This window comes from Emys orbicularis, chromosome 3 (assembly GCF_028017835.1).
Source record: "Emys orbicularis isolate rEmyOrb1 chromosome 3, rEmyOrb1.hap1, whole genome shotgun sequence".
In the NCBI taxonomy this organism is placed as follows: Eukaryota; Metazoa; Chordata; order Testudines; family Emydidae; genus Emys; species Emys orbicularis.
This window is the reverse complement of record NC_088685.1, coordinates 120,549,418-120,567,041: the sequence shown is the minus strand read 5'-3', so window position 1 is coordinate 120,567,041 and position 17,624 is coordinate 120,549,418. Positions and strand designations below refer to the sequence as shown.

General features: G+C 39.7%; 1 protein-coding gene across 1 annotated transcript in view; it reads left to right on the top strand.

Moving 5' to 3' along the window:
- The window catches only part of NOX3 (NADPH oxidase 3), a 46,909-nt gene that overhangs the window by 14,796 nt on the left and 14,489 nt on the right, over window positions 1–17,624 (top strand). The window contains exons 6-10 of the mRNA XM_065401316.1: window positions 1,792–1,970; window positions 3,832–3,961; window positions 8,227–8,319; window positions 9,776–10,029; window positions 12,877–13,039. Coding sequence (XP_065257388.1) covers window positions 1,792–1,970; window positions 3,832–3,961; window positions 8,227–8,319; window positions 9,776–10,029; window positions 12,877–13,039 — 819 coding nt within the window. The remainder of the gene's footprint in view (window positions 1–1,791; window positions 1,971–3,831; window positions 3,962–8,226; window positions 8,320–9,775; window positions 10,030–12,876; window positions 13,040–17,624) is intronic.

Here is a 17,624-nt window from a genome sequence, read left to right as displayed (position 1 = left end):
ATATACAAATGAAGCCAAGCCTACAGTCAACAGAGGTGAAGTCTGGCATGCAGAGTTAATCATGCGCATGAGGCATGTGGCTGAGACTTGCACTGTCATTGTTGGATTGAATTTGAGAATTTTTGAAAAGAAGGCTATAGATTGGAAGACTTCCTGTGGAAGATAGCCATGTCTGTTCTGGTGTTGAGGTCTGCTCCTATAAAAGTTATGTGCTGAGTTGGTTGTAGCTGTGATTTGTCCAAACTTATTTTCAGACCTTGATGGAAGAACGCATGCCTGATGACTAGGACACTGTTTTGGACATGATCCCTTGATGCTGCTTGATCCAACCAATCGTCCTTGTAAGGAAATATTTGAATGTCCAGATAATGAAGGTGGGCTTCTACCACCACCATGAACTTGGTGAAAATGCTCAGAGCTGATGACAGGCCAAAAGGAAGCACTGTGCACAGGCAGTGGTTGATGGCTATCAGAAATTGAAGGTACTTCCTGTGGGAAGGATGTATCACCACATGGACATATACATTTGTAAATTGAGGGCAGCATTCCAGGCTTCAAGGAAGGGATAATATAAGCAAGGGTAACCATGCTGAACTTGATTTTCTCGATGAATTTGTTCAGCTTTCTTAGATCTAGAATGGGGCAGAGGCCACTAGATTTCTTTGGGACCAGAAAGGAGCATGAATAAAATCCTCCTGGATCCTCTATCATGCCCAACTCTATCATGCCCAACCCATAACTCTTAAAGTAACATGATCTCATAAGAAGACTCTCTGAAAAGGGATGGGGAGAATGGGTTGGGGAAAGAAAGGGAGATGAACTGGATTACATATCCAGTGTACTGAGTACCTATTTGTCCAACATGATCTTCTGCCATGTACAATGCAAAAGGGACTGTTGTGATCCCGAATGGAGGAGATATAATTGTTGTGCTGTCCTGTCCTCAATTAAAGATTCAAAATGACTGCTTTGAGGTAGAAGATGTCTGGTGAGAAGGGCCCATTGTCATGGAAGATGGCGGGTAACATCAAGAAGGTCTTGATCTTCTGTCTACTGGGGCCTCTGATGGAACAATGGTCTCAGGTAGTGGCGTGGTTTAAATTGCTTCATTTTAGTAGCAGAAGTGTAGACTCCCAATGAGCAAAGTGTTGCACGAGAGTCTTTCAGTGTGTGCATAGCATCATCCATCCTGGCAGAGAACAGCTTAGAGCCCTGAAAGGGTAAATCCTCAATTGTAGTCTGCAGCTCTTTTGGAATTCTGGAAGCCTGCAGTCAGAATGAATGTCTCATGGAGACAGCAGTGGCAACAGAACGTGAGGCTGTCAGGGGCATCTATTGCTGCCTGAAATGATGTAAGTTAAAGTGAAATAAGAACAAAGCAGATCCATGCTTCTTACAGTCCGTAGGCCACTGAACACCCCTCATTTATCTCTCTCAAAATGATTGTGGATTTTTTTCAGTGCTGTTCTGGTTATTACCTCTTTTTTTACCTACTCTTAACTCTAATAATTTATTCTCTCTCTTTTCTGAGGCACTCTTGTACAACAAAAATACATGCAAGAACTAGCAGGATTATGTAATTTCCTCCTATCAATTGCTGAAACAGACAAATTGCAGTTAATATTTACATTCATGTCTGGAATAAACCTATATGGATAACAGAACAAATAATCTTTTTTCATGCAGCTTCTAATCTTTTTGCCTTGTCTGGTTTGTTGCTTACATTCATTCTTATACTGAAGCTGCATCTTTGATTTAGTCTCTGTACATAATAATTTATTCTTATTTTAGAACACAACACAGATACTAACTACCATAGCTGGAGTAACTGGTGTCATAATCACTGTGGCTTTCATTCTGATCATGACTTCATCCACAGAGATCATCAGAAGATCATTCTATGAGGTGTTCTGGTATACCCATCACCTATTCATGGTTTTCTTTATTGGTCTGGTTATCCATGGTATGGGGTGAGTATATAAACACACACATATATATATATATATATATATGATATGCCTGGTATGAGGTGATTATATATGATGATATTAACACTTTAGGATCACACATGATTCAAACCTACGATAGTGAGTGTGAGTGGGGGATTTGGGGGGATTTAGGCAGCAGACAAGCAGCAGTTTTGTGGATCACAGGGGTGCTTAAAAACAGGACTTTGGCACCTAAGCACCCGAGTGGATAGAACCAAGAGGCCTCCTTATTTTTGGTCCCTTAATCCATCATGGACAAAGTGTGATACCATTACTCAAACTGATGATTGCTATTATTAATATTATTACTTCATGTTATTTATTTGTATTATCATGGCGCCTAGGAGTGCTAGTCATGGACCAGGACTCCATCGTGTTAGGTGCTGTACAAACACTTTACGAAATGACTGTCGTTGCCCTAAAAGAGCTTACAACCTAAGTACAAACCAAGAAACAACAGATGGATACAGACAAACTGGTGGGGGAGCCCAAGAAAACAATGAGACAATATTGGTTAGCATGAAAGGCAATGGATTAATAAATTACTCCACAAGTAGTCCCACTGACTTCAATCCACTCCTATTCAAATATGCGTAGTGTAAACTGCTCTTCAGCATTCTTAAGAATGCCACACTGTGATCCCAAAAAGGACCCCTGAGAAAATAATAATAAAGTGCTGAATCATCAGTTTGTGATCTAGCTCATAGATAGGGGTAGTTTGGGAGGGAGACTGACTCAGGGAGTTCAGTCTTCCTCCTACTCTCCTTGTTGCTCCTGGACATGAGTAACTGGGGATTGTCTGAACTGATTGAACTGTCTGGGGATTGGTCCTGCTTTGAGCAGGGGGTGAGACTAGATGACCTCCTGAGGTCCCTTCCAACCCTGATATTCTATGATTCCTAAACTGCATCAAATGTCACAGGTACACTTCCCGGTCTGCAGCATAGCTACTCAACTGGACACACTTGGGAGGTGTAGGAAGGCAAGAGTCAAGGCTCTGCCTATTCCCCACCCCCTCTTGCTTCTTCCTGTTCACCCGAGAGCGGGAGAGATGTAGTGGCTCTATGGAGCCCCGCTGTACAGGAAGTGTGGCACACTGGCACAATGGAGTAAGGAAGCACCTTTTATCCCCTCTAATCCCTTGCACTAGAGCACAGGACAGACCATGATCTGGCTTCAAATAAATCTGAAAGGGATAAAGAAGGGCAACAATATGACCTAGTCCCATTATCCCCTCTTCTTCATCCACAATCAGCACCAGCTGTAGTACATTTTAAAACTCAATAATTGAGAAGGGTATGTTCAAGGAAATTTACTTCACTGTAAATTCTCTAGGTAAAGAAGTTAGAATTTAAATATGTTAACAAAAACCACACATCTCATTAAGGCTCTTCACAATTATTTGGTGCTCTTTAAATATGTTTCTTAAAGCTGCAAAGAAAAGAAAGTGACTATTATTTTATTTTTCTGAGCAACACCAGCTGTTCACATATAGAGGAGGACAAGGTCTCTGCTCCAATGAGCTTACTTTCTGACTCAATCCACAGATGAGAGAGATATCCATGTTACATGTACTGACTCTCCAAACTGCCAGTGGTGTGGCTACATACTTATAGCATAGCATACCCACTACACTTGGTGGGTTGACAATGAAAAACCTAAAAACCTTGTGGAAGAAGTATGGTTGAAACAATCTGAAAGAACAACATTAAGACAACAAACCAGCTGCCATATTTTCAGATATTGCCATTTCTGCATTCAGTACAGTATTTGTTAACATACTAGTATATCAAACAACAAAAGAGATGATATCAACTGTATATCTTTTTTTTTATGTGTTAAGTCAGCTCATCCGAGGTCAGACACCGCAGAGTCTGTTGCTGCACAATGTCACTTATTGTAAAGATCACTACTCAGAATGGGAGAAAGCCACTCAATGTCCTTTGCCCCTATTTTCTGGCAGTGAACCTGTGGTAAGAATGAAGCTCATGTCTTCTTTATATTTATGTCCTTTCTTGAGGAAGCAGAATGGCATTGGCTAGAGCAGTGACCTGGACTCAGGATGCTGGAGTTCTATTCCTGAGTCTGCTGCTGGCCTGTAGGGTGACCTCAGACAAGTAAGTGCACTTTTCTGTGCCTTGGTCTCCCCTCTAAAATATGAGGATAATGATGCTTACCTCCTTTGTAAAGAGCATTAGCATCTACAGATGAAAAATGCTAGGTATCATTATTCCTTAATAATTGTTTTTGGTATAGTCCTTTTTAGTCAGGCAACTCCCAGTGAAGACTGTGGATTTCAGAATCTAGCCTTCTGTATATAAATCCATTATTTACAGCATTTTTGTTATTGTTTGTTTATTATTTATTCAGTATAAAGAATGTGCTTGATGTGTACATTACACAAATATAAAGAGTACGGCTGTCGATTAATCGCAGCTGACTCATGCAATTAACTCAAAAAATTAATTGTGATTAAAAAAATCCTACTTCTTGTTCAGCCAATTGCTAAGACAAACAAGTTTGTTTATATTTACAGGAGAGAATGCTGCCCGCTTCTTATTTACAATGTCACCTGAAAGAGACAACAGGGGTTCGCATGGCACTTTTGTAGCCGGTATTGCAAGGTATTTACGTGCCAAATATGCTAACCATTCGTATGCCCCTTCATGCTTCGGACACCATTCCAAGGACATGCTTCCATGCTGATGACGCTTGCTCCTTGGGAGAGAATTGTATGTCTCCTGCTCTCTTTTACCTGCATTCTGCCATATAGTTCATGTTATAGCAGTCTTGAATGATGACCCAGCACATGTTGTTCGTTTTAAGAACACTTTCACTGCAGAGTTGACAAAACGCAAAGAATATACCAATGTGAGATTTCTAAAGATAGCTACAGCACTCGACCCAAGATTTAAGAATCTGAAGTGCCATCCAAAATCTGAGAGGGACGGGGTGTGGAGCGTGCTTTCAGAAGTCTTAAAAGAGCAACTCTCTGATGTGGAAACTATAGAACCCAAACCACCAAAAAAGAAAATCAACCTTCTGCGGGTGGCATCTGATTCAGATGATGAAAATGAACATGTGTCGATCCGCACTGCTTTGGATCATTATTGAACATAACCTTTCACCAGCATGGATGCAAGTCATCTGGAATGGTGGTTGAAGCATGAAGGGACATATGAATCTTTAGTACATCTAGCACGTAAATAGCTTGCAACGCCGGCTACAACGGTGCCATGAGAACGCCTGTTCTCACTTTCAGGTGACATTGTAAACAAGAAGCAGGCAGCATTATCACCTGCAAATGTCAACAAACTTGTTTGTCTGAGTGATTGGCTGAACAAGAAGTAGGACTGAGTGGACTTGTAGGCTCTAAAGTTTTACATTATTTTATTTTTGAAAGCAGTTATTTTTTTGTACATAATTCTACATTTGTAAGCTCAACTTTCATGATAAAGAGATTGCACGATGGTACTTGTATGAGGTTAATTGAAAAATACTATTTCTTTTGTTTTTTACAGTGCAAATATTTATAATAAAAAATAAACATAAAGTGAGCACTGTACACTTTGTATTCTGTGTTGTAATTGAAACCAATATATTTGAAAATGTAGAAAACATCCAAAAATATTTAAATAAGTGGCATTCTATTATTTTTTAACAGCATGATTAATCACACGATTAATTTTTTTAATCACACGATTAATTGCAATTAATTTTTTTAGTCACTTGACAGCCCTAATAAAGAGACCCCATCCCCTAAGAACTTACTATCTAAAGCAGTAGTTTTCAACCTGAAGTCCACAGACCCCTGGGGATCTGCAGACTATGTCTAAGATTTCCAAAGGATTCTGCACCTCCATTCAAAAAATTTTAAATAGAGGAAAAATTAACATTCAGTATCTTGTAGTGCTTTTAATGGCTGACATAGATTTTTCTTAAACTATCGTTAGCCACTATCCACTATTAATGAGGAAATAAATGCCTCTCTTAAAATTTCAGCTACAGTGTTTCCATAAAAATTAATATGCTGTTATGCTCTGTGAATACAGACAGAAGCTTGCTTCCAACAGCATGGCCTGATATTAACTATGATAAAGCTAACTAATGAACTTATCCTTTTCTCTGTTAGACCTCTTTTGCCAGACTTTCCTGTATACCCAAAACCATAAACTTAAAGTCACATTATATTAAATGAATTGTGATAATACCATATGGCATATAGATTACCTGTAAGAATGTTACTTTACTGGATGTGTAATATGCTGTGACATAATATCTGGTAGGTACTTCTGAATTCCGTTCAAAAAAAACTCAGAGGGTAAAAGCCATGATGACATTTCTGTAATACTTTGTATTGTATCTGTCAACCCATATGGGCTTGATCTGGCTCCTACTGAAGTTGGTGACACAATTCCCATTAACTTGTATCAGACTTTATATCATCAATCCCTATCTTGAGTCAGTCCAGCGCCATCTCACTTCATTCTAATTATGAGGAGAAATCACCACCTGGGAAAAAATGTAACTTTCCTGATTACCAGGGAAGGACATCTGTCACCTACCAGTCCACCAGTTCTGGAGGATGCTCTGTTATTCTTAACCATCCAGAAGACAGGTTAAAATGAAAGTGTTTAAAAGCTGTTTGCTGATAATCACAGTAGCTCATTTGAAAGCTTTGGCTGAGCTCTTACAAAGGACAATTCCTGTTACATGTTTTTATTTACAAGTAGTACAAACAGAAAGGAGAAAAACTGGTTTAATCATTGTTGTAACTTGATCTACGCTAACTTATTTGGGACGTATCAAACTGCAGACTGTGCAGAGACATCTCTAGTCTTTAGGGACAATGAATGAGTTGAGTTTCTGCTTTAACTCAGAATCTTCTTACTTTTGTCAGCCTCTTGCCATTATTTAAATGTGTATTTTTAAACTTATTTTTCAAGACTTATGCTAGGCAAATTGCAACTCCGTCCCCTTAACACCATCTAAAGGAATTACATAATATGAATGAAGATTTCCTTCTCATAAAAGATGCTTTATAACCTAGCATCATTCCAGCTTGTACACCAAAGTCAATGTTTTAGCAAACAAATATTGATTTAGGTGGCTTGAAAAGCCACATGTTTTTCAGGTCTTTGGTTAGCTTAAATGAGCTTTTTGTGCATTCTTCCATCTAGAAATATGATGGTGCATTCTTCCATCTGGAAATATGATGGTGTCCTCTGTACAGACAAATGTCTGCATTTTTGTAGTCTTGCAGATATAATTATATATAATTATCTAAAGCTATTATACTCCGAGTACAATTATCAACTAATATACATGATCAGCTATGTATTTTTGATTATTATATCGATCAGTATATATGATCAGCAAAGTACAATGATCATGTATAATATCTACAGTATGACCAGTTAGGTGCCATAAATAAGCTTAGTCCAATTATTGATACAGAACAGACTAACTGATTATGTGAGAATAAATACTTAAAGCCAGGTTTCAGAGTAGCAGCTGTGTTAGTCTGTATCCGCAAAAAGAACAGAAGTACTTGTGGCACCTTAGAGCCTAACAAATTTATTTGAGCTTAAGCTTTCGTGGGCTAAAACCCACTTCATCGGATGCATGCAGTGGAAATAACAGTAGGAAAATACACTGCATGCATCTGATGATGCACTCCTGTTCTTTATACTTAAAGCATAAGTGAATATTTTGGATCTAATTCTAGCTAGTGCTGCACACATTTGTATACTGGAAAGCCAACAGACAACAATGAGAGCACTGGGGAGAAGCTGGTTACCCCTCTTCTGACCATTCTGAAAAGTCTCAGTCTCTGTAACAAAAGCAAGGGAGTAAGACTCTGGATTTTGCTCCATAAATATATGCATTTATACTCCATGACCAGCAATGACATATAAATACAGCTCCTAAGTAGTTAATCCTTTTGTCTGTTAGTAGGAAAAGCTTTTAAAGGGAGGATCTTGGCCAGAATACAGAAATACATTAACACAGCTTTTGTAGTGTGCCCATTAAGGAATTCATTATATTTGTTTCGGGCGAATGCCAGAATTTGTCCCTTAGTAGACAGTACAAGAAACATGCTCTCTTGGTAGGTCAACCAAAAGCCACAGAAGAAAGGTCCAAATCATGTCATTTTATGCTAACTGCTGATTTAATCAGAAATGAAAACATTTTTTATCTTAAGTTTTGTTGTCTTTTTATGTGCAACTTTCTACAGGCTTGGAAATGGGTTTTAGGTCCTGTGGTAGTATACATCTGTGAAAAAATTGTTAGGTTCTGGAGATTTCAGCAGGAAGTTGTCATTACAAAGGTATGTAATATAGTCTAAATGTCTGAATAAAAAGCAATGTACAAATGAAATTGTTATATCAACAGAAGTTTTTTATTTGCTAATTTTGTTGATGACCACTCTGTAGCTTCATCTTCACTGCTAGCTTCGTGAGCTCTTCCAGTATTACCATGTAGTTTTGCAAAGTATTGCTTTTTTATTTGGTTTTAGCTTTTGCTCCCACTCCAATAGTGAATCCATAAGTTCTACATGTAAGCAAACTTGTTCCACAATGTACAGACGCCCCCCGACTTACGCAATCGTTCCATTATGGAAAGCCTAGTGTAACTTGAATTTTGCGTAAGTCAGAAACGTATACCCGTACGTTATGCAAAAAATTCCGCAACTTGAAAATCCTATTTCTGGCTTATGGAACTTTTTCCGTAAGTGCAAATTTGCGTATGTCGGGTCTTGCATAACCCGGGGAGCATCTGTACCAGATTGATGAGGCAACCTGTGATCAGGTGATGTCTCTCCCTCTTTGGGCCCACAGTGTGAAATCCTGATCTTATTGAAGTCAGCAGCAAAACTCATACTAACTTTAATGGGGGTCCAGGATTCTACCCATAGAGCCTGGAGACCTGAAGGGGATTATGAGGCAAATCTTTAATTGGTAAAAATAGTCATAGCTCCATTGAAGTCAATTGAGTTATGACAACTTATGTCAGCTGAGGATCTGCCTTTAAGTTCAAGGCCTGTTTATCTCACTTACATTAGTAAGTAAATCAGGAATAATTCCACTGAAATCAACGAATTACACAGCTGTGAAACCAGCTTTAAGTGAGATCAGACTCAGACTCATTGTCTAGGAGGATAATTGTGGCAGATGAGCCTTGATGGTAAAGTCATTAAAAGAGAATTTCAGTGGACTGAAATTTCTGTTAAGCAACCATTCATGATATTGAAAAACTCAGTTGCTTAACTGAGATGAGCTTTTAGTAAAAGTTAATTAGAATTGTATTCAATGGGCTTGGTTCTTCTTACTTACTTCGGTGTAAATCAGCAATAACATCATACATGCCAATTGAGTTACACTGGAGTCAAATTGCTGTGAAAGGAACGTTAGGCCCAATATGTTTGGGGATACGGTTGTGTGGTCTCTCTCAGACTCTCAAGGTAACAGTTGCCTAAAATGTGGTTTCTCACACAGGCTTCACTTGACTTCTCAAATCCATAATGCAAAATACCATATAATACATGCAATTGAAATTCTTAATTTGATGTTGAGTAACAGTAGCACTATGATATATTGTATAGTACATTGTCCACTGCCAACTTAAAAATTAATGTGTATCCCGCTTTTTAATTCTTTTTGGTTGAAGGCAAATAGAAGTGAACTAGAGGAAGCTTTGTAACTTACTATAAATGAACATGTATTCATAATTAACACAGCAGTACAGGACAAATCAATGTTTTATTGTGGTTTACTATGGTTTAGGTGGTGACTCATTCCTCTGGAGTCCTTGAGCTCCATATGAAGAAATGTGGCTTTAAAATGGACCCTGGCCAGTATATATTTCTACAGTGCCCTTCTGTATCACAACTGGAGTGGCATCCTTTCACACTTACCTCAGCTCCTGAGGAGGAATTCTTCAGTGTGCACATAAGAGTAGTTGGGGATTGGACAGGAGCCCTGTTCAAGGCCTGTGGAGCAGAGGAAAAAGTCTTTAAGGAGCCCTGGAAGCTACCAAGGTTTAAATACTAATTTTTGTGTGTGTTGCCTTTTGTACAGTACTAGATGATAAACGTGGAACCATCTCAGTATGTCATTATGCTAAAGAACAATGGATATGGACATAAACTTAGAGCTCTTAGTTATCAAGAAGGTCTGTCACAAATCCCTGATTCAGAATCAGCTTATACATAAATATGGCCATTTAGCTGTACCTGTATATTTATGAATCAGATTAAAATGACAGTAGCCATTTATGTATGCTAGCTTCCTATCTATTAACTTATGTATTTAGGTTCTTATAATGGCAACTATCATCATAGTATCTTACCGCTTTCTTGCTCCCTAGCCCTGTGTTGCGCTTCCCTACAACTGTGGTTCTCAACACAGGGTACACAGAAGTCTTCTAGATATTTGCCTAGTTTTACAACAGGCTACATAAAAAGCACTAGTGAAGTCAGTACAAACTAAAATTTCATACAGACAATGACTTGTGTATACTGCTTTATACACTGAAATGTAAGTACAATATTTATATTCCAATTGATTTCTTTTATAATTATATGGTAAAAATGAGAAAGTACGCAATTTCTTCAGTTATAGTGTGTTGTGACACTTTTGTATTTTTATGTCTGATTTTGTAAGCCAGTAGTTTTTAAGTGAGGTGAAACTTAGGGTACACAAGACAAATCAGACTCCTGAAAGGGGTACAATCATCTGGAAAGGTTGAGAGCCACTGTCCTACAACTCTCTTCCAGTACCTGGATCCCTCTTTCTACCTCTGTTCCTTATCTCAGAGAGAATTCTACTTCTCCCAGCTGTCCTGATCTCACTTTCATTGGGTCTAGGGAACTATCTGCTGCCTGCAGCTTCTTCCCTCTATTGATCTGTGAATACCTACGTGCATCTTCCTCTTTCCCAGCATTCTCCCTCCATTCTGCCCCAGCTTCACAAATCCTTTTCAGTTACCTCCCTTCCCCTTAGATCTTTGTATAGAGTTAAGTAAGGCAAAGAGGTACTAAGGATTTTTAGAAGTGAGTGAGACTTATAAGTATGGTGCGGAATGTTTAGATTAATGGCAGCAGCTTGTGTGTCCCCTAATCGTTTACTACTAGAAATGGTTCTGTGGCTTGCTAGGCATTGTATGCAACTTCTATGGGATCTGCAAAAAGTAATATGTTCAGAGAATTCGTGTTACTCGTAAGTAACCTTTGTTTAACTTCATTTTCAAAACAAAAATCGCCTGTTTCAAGTATTAATAGTAAAGGATGAATTTTCAAATAGTGCACAGAGATTTAGCCATCAGCATCTACTGATATTAATGAAATCATGCTGCTAAATCATTATTTCACTATATAGAAAATTACTTCTAAATATTCCATAAATGCTATATGCAGAGAATGATACATCTTATATAATTGCAGTGTACCCACCACATGCTATCTAGACAACTGATGACAAACCTCATCATGTATGTTTTTATGCCCTAAATTCCCACTGACTTCAGTGGGAGTTTTGAGTGTTCAAGAAATGCAGGATTGGGCACAACATGCACAAATCAAGACAGATATAGAGAGAAAAATAGATGTTTATATAACCACATATTTAGGTTTGTGGCTAAATTATCAAAGATTGTCTTTTAGAATGTGTTTAGTTGCTATTTCACATGCAATTACCCACGCAAACCATTGGAAATACTTGAATAAAAGCAAACCAAATGACTAGTGTAATTGAAAATGGGAAATAGAGTAATTGAAAATGGGGCATGTTTGCTTATGCAACAACACCCTTAAACAAGCCAGCAACATAACATTCAAAATAATAGATTTTCAAATAATTAATGTAAATGTATTTTGTGGACTGTTGCACAATGATTACCTCTTCCTTTCTTATTAGCGTACTTAACTCTTCCTACAACATCTGCATGTTCATTTACACTATTTAAACTTCCTTTTACTGTGATTCACACAATGACATCTGCAAGTAAACAGAAAATCTGGAACAAGGGAAACTTACGTTTCCTGAAAGTAAGATGTTAGATTGTGAAACAATCTTCCAGAGGAAGTGATGGAAGCACCATCACTTGGGTAATTTAAAACTAGGCTGGACAAAGCACTCAAAAATATACCGTAGGATTACATCCCATGCTGCAAGAAGGATGGATTAGATGATTTAATAGTTCTTTTTCAGCTCTAATTTATATCATTCCTATCCAAATTGACTGATTCTCATTGAGAACTGTTGATTCTGGAGGAATTCAGACCTGAACGCATTTCTCTTAATTCTGATTCTAAGTAGCGTTTATAGTTTTATTAAGTATATTTTATTTCTGAAATACTTGTTCCTCTGAAAGAGTTCAGAAACTAATTCTTTACTTACATATGATCTTTCTCTCTCTCTCTTTCATTACATAAATACATACTGAAAACTTTTCAAAAAGATTAATAAATCTGCTCCTCTGTCCTTTGATTTATACACTATGGAAAATAAAGCTCTAAAAACAGGATGCTTTGCAGTAAATCATAATTAAATATGCAAATACCTTGGCTAAATTTGGACATGTAATTATATGACTAATCACATTTCAGAAAGCCTGAAAATTGCAATTGCATGCTTAAATAGATGGCCAGGCCCCGAACTCACATGGATGCTCTTGTGCTCTCATTTCACACAAAATAGTTGCTTTGCTATGAAATGCCACCCACTGAAAATTAAATCCTTGTGTGATAGCAATTTGTGTGACAGTTTAGACGTTTTTATATATGCAACAGAAGCACTATTTTGGAAAATGTAGCCCAGTATCTCTCAGATTTTGAGTCACAGTGATATGTTGCTGACTTTTAACAAATGATACTTTGTTACTTCAGACTGGCTGTGGATGGACCATTTGGAGCTGCAACTACAGATGTTTTTCACTATCGAGTCAGTGTATGCATTGCAGCAGGGATAGGAGTCACTCCGTTCGCCTCGATTCTAAAATCCATATGGTTTAAGTGCTGTAATCCTAATACAGAACTGACGTTGGAGAAGGTAGGGGGGAAATTTGTTTATAATTCCTTTTAAAAGGTAGTATTTTAATAAGCTAATACTTGTCAAAGTTAGATAACCAGCTCCTTCAAGTTGAGGGTAGAAATTGCTTTAGTTCCTCCATCTCAACATCTCATTTGTCTGCTGTCCAGTGGACCCAATGAGTTTTCAGAACTTTCTGAGATAAAGTACTTTTTAGCTGCTAGCTCACTCTACTAAAGGCCTAATTGAACATTTTTATTACTTCTGCCCTCAACCACTGGTGCAGTGGCATCTCCTTACAATTCACCTTGATACCCAGGTAACCTATAACAAAAAAGAAGTGAGGGTGGAGCATAGGCGCTGACTTACTCAGCTCCAGGCCCCACCCCCACTCCACACCTTCCACCAAGCCCCCACCCTGCCTCTTCCCACCTCTGGCATCTCACCCTAAGTAAGGCTCTTGTTGTTGTAACGTTCTCTTAGAGTGGGTACAGGAACCCTGACCTGCCCTGTCCACTGGGCTCCGATCCAGGGCCAAATGGTGGGCAGCTCCAATCGGTGCCTTGGTATGCTAAGCAGTTACCTTCCCAGACCACTTCCTACCCCAGCCTCCTTTAGCTTCCTGGAGACAATCACTTCTGTCTAGTCTCTGACCCACACACTCAGTCACTAGTCTCTCCTTTGTGGGTTCTCACGAGTCTGGGTTGTTGTCAGATCCCAGGCAATGAACTCCAGGGCAGTACTTTTCCCTCCGAGCAGCCATCTGCTCCCTTTCACTGCCCCCCTCTGAGCTGTTCTCTCCTTTTTAAAGTCATGCCTCCAGCTTGCACAGGCTTTGCAGGTGTGACTGGGTATGGCTGCTTGAGCCCAGAGCTGTTCCTTAACCCCTTGCTCTCCCGTGTGGGGTTTGTGTACCCCATCACAGTTCCACACTGGCATTCATTATTAATGATTCCCTTCAGTAATGTACAGAGGTTTCCATCTACAGTTCTGAAGCTAAAGATTATTAGAGTATGGCTTTGGAGGCCGATTGTCCAACGCAGAATTCATATCGTCGTTGTACTTTCTTTCATGATGTTTTTTTTAAAACCATACTGACAATGGGTTGGGATCTCAGCACTCAGATAAATATTTATAAACCCATTATATTTAATAATAGAGGAATAAAAAAGATGGAAATATGTTTTTAAATTGTCTGCTTCCAACCCCAACATGCACTCTGTTTTCATAGTCAACTTTTAAAAATTCATAGAAGTTTGAGCTGCATGCAAAGGCAGTTAAACCTGTAACTCACTCTCCCTCCCCCCCCTCCCCCAGCAACCCTTCCCTCTTTGCCTTTCCTCCTCCAGCTGTTTTTTCTCCTCTTCCCTCCTTCTACTCAGCTGCCTGAGGAACTGAAGTGCAATGATAATTCTCATAAATCATTGTAATTTTGGGGTAGGAGGAAATTAGGTTAATTAAAGTATTTGCAGTAAAACTAAGGCATTAGATAGTGCTTCACTTCCTGGTGACTAAACAGCAAGTGTCTCTCACACACAAAAAGAGAGAAAACAACCTTTTGGTTTTGACAAAAATGGATTTCTTTCAAAAAGTAGCATTTTTCTACAAGAAAATCCCTTCTCAGTCAATCCTGGAGGGTTTTTGAGCTCCACTTCCACTTGCAGTTTTCATGAGGGCTCTTCCGGTGTGGAACTGTGATTCTGTAAGCTACATTCAGGGCCGGCTCCAGGCACCAGCCCACCAAGCATGTGCTTGGGGCGGCACCTGGAGGGGGGCGGCGCGGCGCTCCGGCCCGAGAGCGGGGCCGTGACTGGGCTCTCCGCCCTCCCCCCGGCGCTCTGGCCACCGGGGAGAGCGGAGCCCCGGCCGGGCTCTCCACCCTCCCCCCAGTGCTCTGGCCGGTCGGGGAGAGCGGGGCCCCAGCCGGGCTCTCCACCCTCCTCCCGGTGCTCCGGCCGCCAGTGGAGCCACGGCGGGCTCGCCACCCTCCCCCCGGCGCTCCGGCCGGTTGGGGAGAGCGGGCCCACGGCCGGGCTCGGCGCCCTCCCCTGCCACGTTCCCTGTGAGGGGGGGAGGGGGGGCGGCGGGAGGCTTTTTTGCCTGGGGCGGCAAAAAAGCCAGAGCCGGCCCTGGCTACATTCAGCAGCTATTGGCTACTTTCTCTCCTTGCAAAATCAAATAGATTTTAAGTAGAATAGAAGGAACACAACAGGGTCTTTAAACTCTCCAGTAGATCCACTGGTTCCAAACATGAATTATTTCTAATAATGTAATTGATAAAAGTGTGCCTGAGGCTGCAGGTCCTGGACAGCACCAATGAAGTTAACATATTCTTAATTCTCTGAACTAATTTTGTAATAATAATAATAATAAATAATATGGTAGTGGCTTGTGAGGATAGGGTGAAGAAGAGACAGCTGGGGTGGAAATGGAGAGAGCGAAACACTAAAAAGAAAGTGGCAAGTAAAAACTGTCCCTTCCCCTTCCAGCCATTTTAACTCACTTTCTAATGTAAAAACTCAACTGGGAGCTGTTCAGTGTTTCAGATTTAGAGCCAGAGCCTGCAACTGTGTCTGTGGGCAGACCAGTGTAAGGATCCACCCACAGGGACCAGAATGCAGGTCCAAGGCCTTGATCTTTATAAAATAAAGGGAGTTAAAACTGGTGGTTTGATGACAAATTGCTGCTGAAAGAGCAGCATGGTTTCTGGGAATGCAGGAGGTGAGAAGGGGTCCAAATAGACTAGGGAAAGTGTGGGTGAGATAGAAAGAGAGAGAGAGAGAGAGAGAGAGAGAGAATAACCATACCCCATACTTTAATAGCAGCAAGTCACTTTTCAGGGCATGCACTAGAAGACTTGGTTGCCTTCTGGGATGGATAAAGGCACAAGGCTGAATGTACTTAAGGTGTGCCCGAGTGACCCAATAATTTACACCCTGCCGTGGCTTTTTGCTATAATGCATTAAGTCTCACAGGACCTCTGTGAGAAACAGGAATATGATTATTTCTACTTTACATGTAACTTTTCTGTTTCACAGTTTCTTCATTAGTGTAATGGGAATAATGATACTTATTTCTCACAGGTGTTGTGAGGCTAAAATCATTAATTTGGGAAAGATATCTTGAGATTTCAATGGAAGGTGCTGTGGAAGTCCAAAGTAGTATTAGAATTTTTTTATCAGTCATTTAAGTGAGATTGACTTAATCTCAGAGTAATTATTTCTTTTCCATTGGCTAAAAGCTTCCACTTGTGATATAATTACAAATAATTTAATCTGTCTCCAAGTATATGGCGCTCGTCTTCTATAGTGGTGAGTACCATAGAAATGTCGATTAAGGAAATAAGAGGATTTTCTTTTTCTTTTTTTAAACAATTTCATCTTGATTTGAGTACAGCTATCATTACAGTTATTAAACTAATATTTCCTAGTGTTGCCCACATATAGTTGAGATATAAATACTAATAGCTTTGCATAATGTCAGCAGCTGTATAATTAAAAAAAACACAGCAAAACAGAAGCAGTACACATTTATCTAATTGATTTGTCACAATTAAATAGCCTTAGAGTGTAGTTTTCATATTGCTTTTTTGATGGTTAGGATGGGACATTCCAGTACTCATGACTGGAGTGTTACCACTCAGTTTAGTTATGCACAGGCTGGTTTCTTCCTCACACCAGCTAGCCTCAATTTTGCAGTTGGGAATTTATGAAACTGTATTGGTTAACCCAGATTCTAACACTGGCAAACAGCTGTATCTTCTTGTTCCCTATTTAAGATTCACCCCATCCCACAAACTTTTCAGCAAAATACAGTAATTTGGAAATACTAAAAGGCGGCAGAGTTCATGTTGTCAAATGTAACGTCGTGTTAAAGCTGCTTTTGGGAAACAGTCTTTATGCCTATACGGCTGAGTGCTAAATTCTTGATCGTCTTGTTAGTGCACCCATGCAGGACCCTCACCTTTGAGTGTGGAGGATAGAGATAACTACAGTGTGCCGGACTATGCCCTGTAACCCAAAGGGAGTGTGGTTACTCAGGTTGTGGGCCCTCCACAGCCACCCAGAAGCAGCTGTGGGGTAGCCCCCCACACACACACTACACATTTAAGAGCAGCAGTAAGAGCAGGTGATGAATATTTTTCCCTTGCTCCCCCATAGTCGTTCTTGCTATGTCTTCTGAGTACAAGCTGATTCTGTTGCTCCATTGCCTTCCCCAGTGCTCTCAAATGGGAGGAGGGGGAGTGAATGTTCATCAAGGAGTAGTTATTAATGGTTTGCACTGTGCTGAAAGCAGCTTTACGAAGTATATGCATGCACCTTATGTGAAAGAGCAGAGCTCTCTGCTCTTGCTTACTTTACCAAGTGTACGGTGGAGAAAAATGAATGATAAATATGTGAGGATGAAGAGGGCATGGAGTATAAGTGCATTATTTAAATAAGAGACCACTCAAAATCCTGCCTTACAGATCTGATTAATAGTAATACTGCATCTAACTCAATTTGCAGAAAGAGCACTTGGAAAATTTAAGGCAGTTTACTTGTGCAAGCCATCAAGATGATGAATATAATAGGTGGGGTGGGTGGGGATTAGTGAAACATAAATC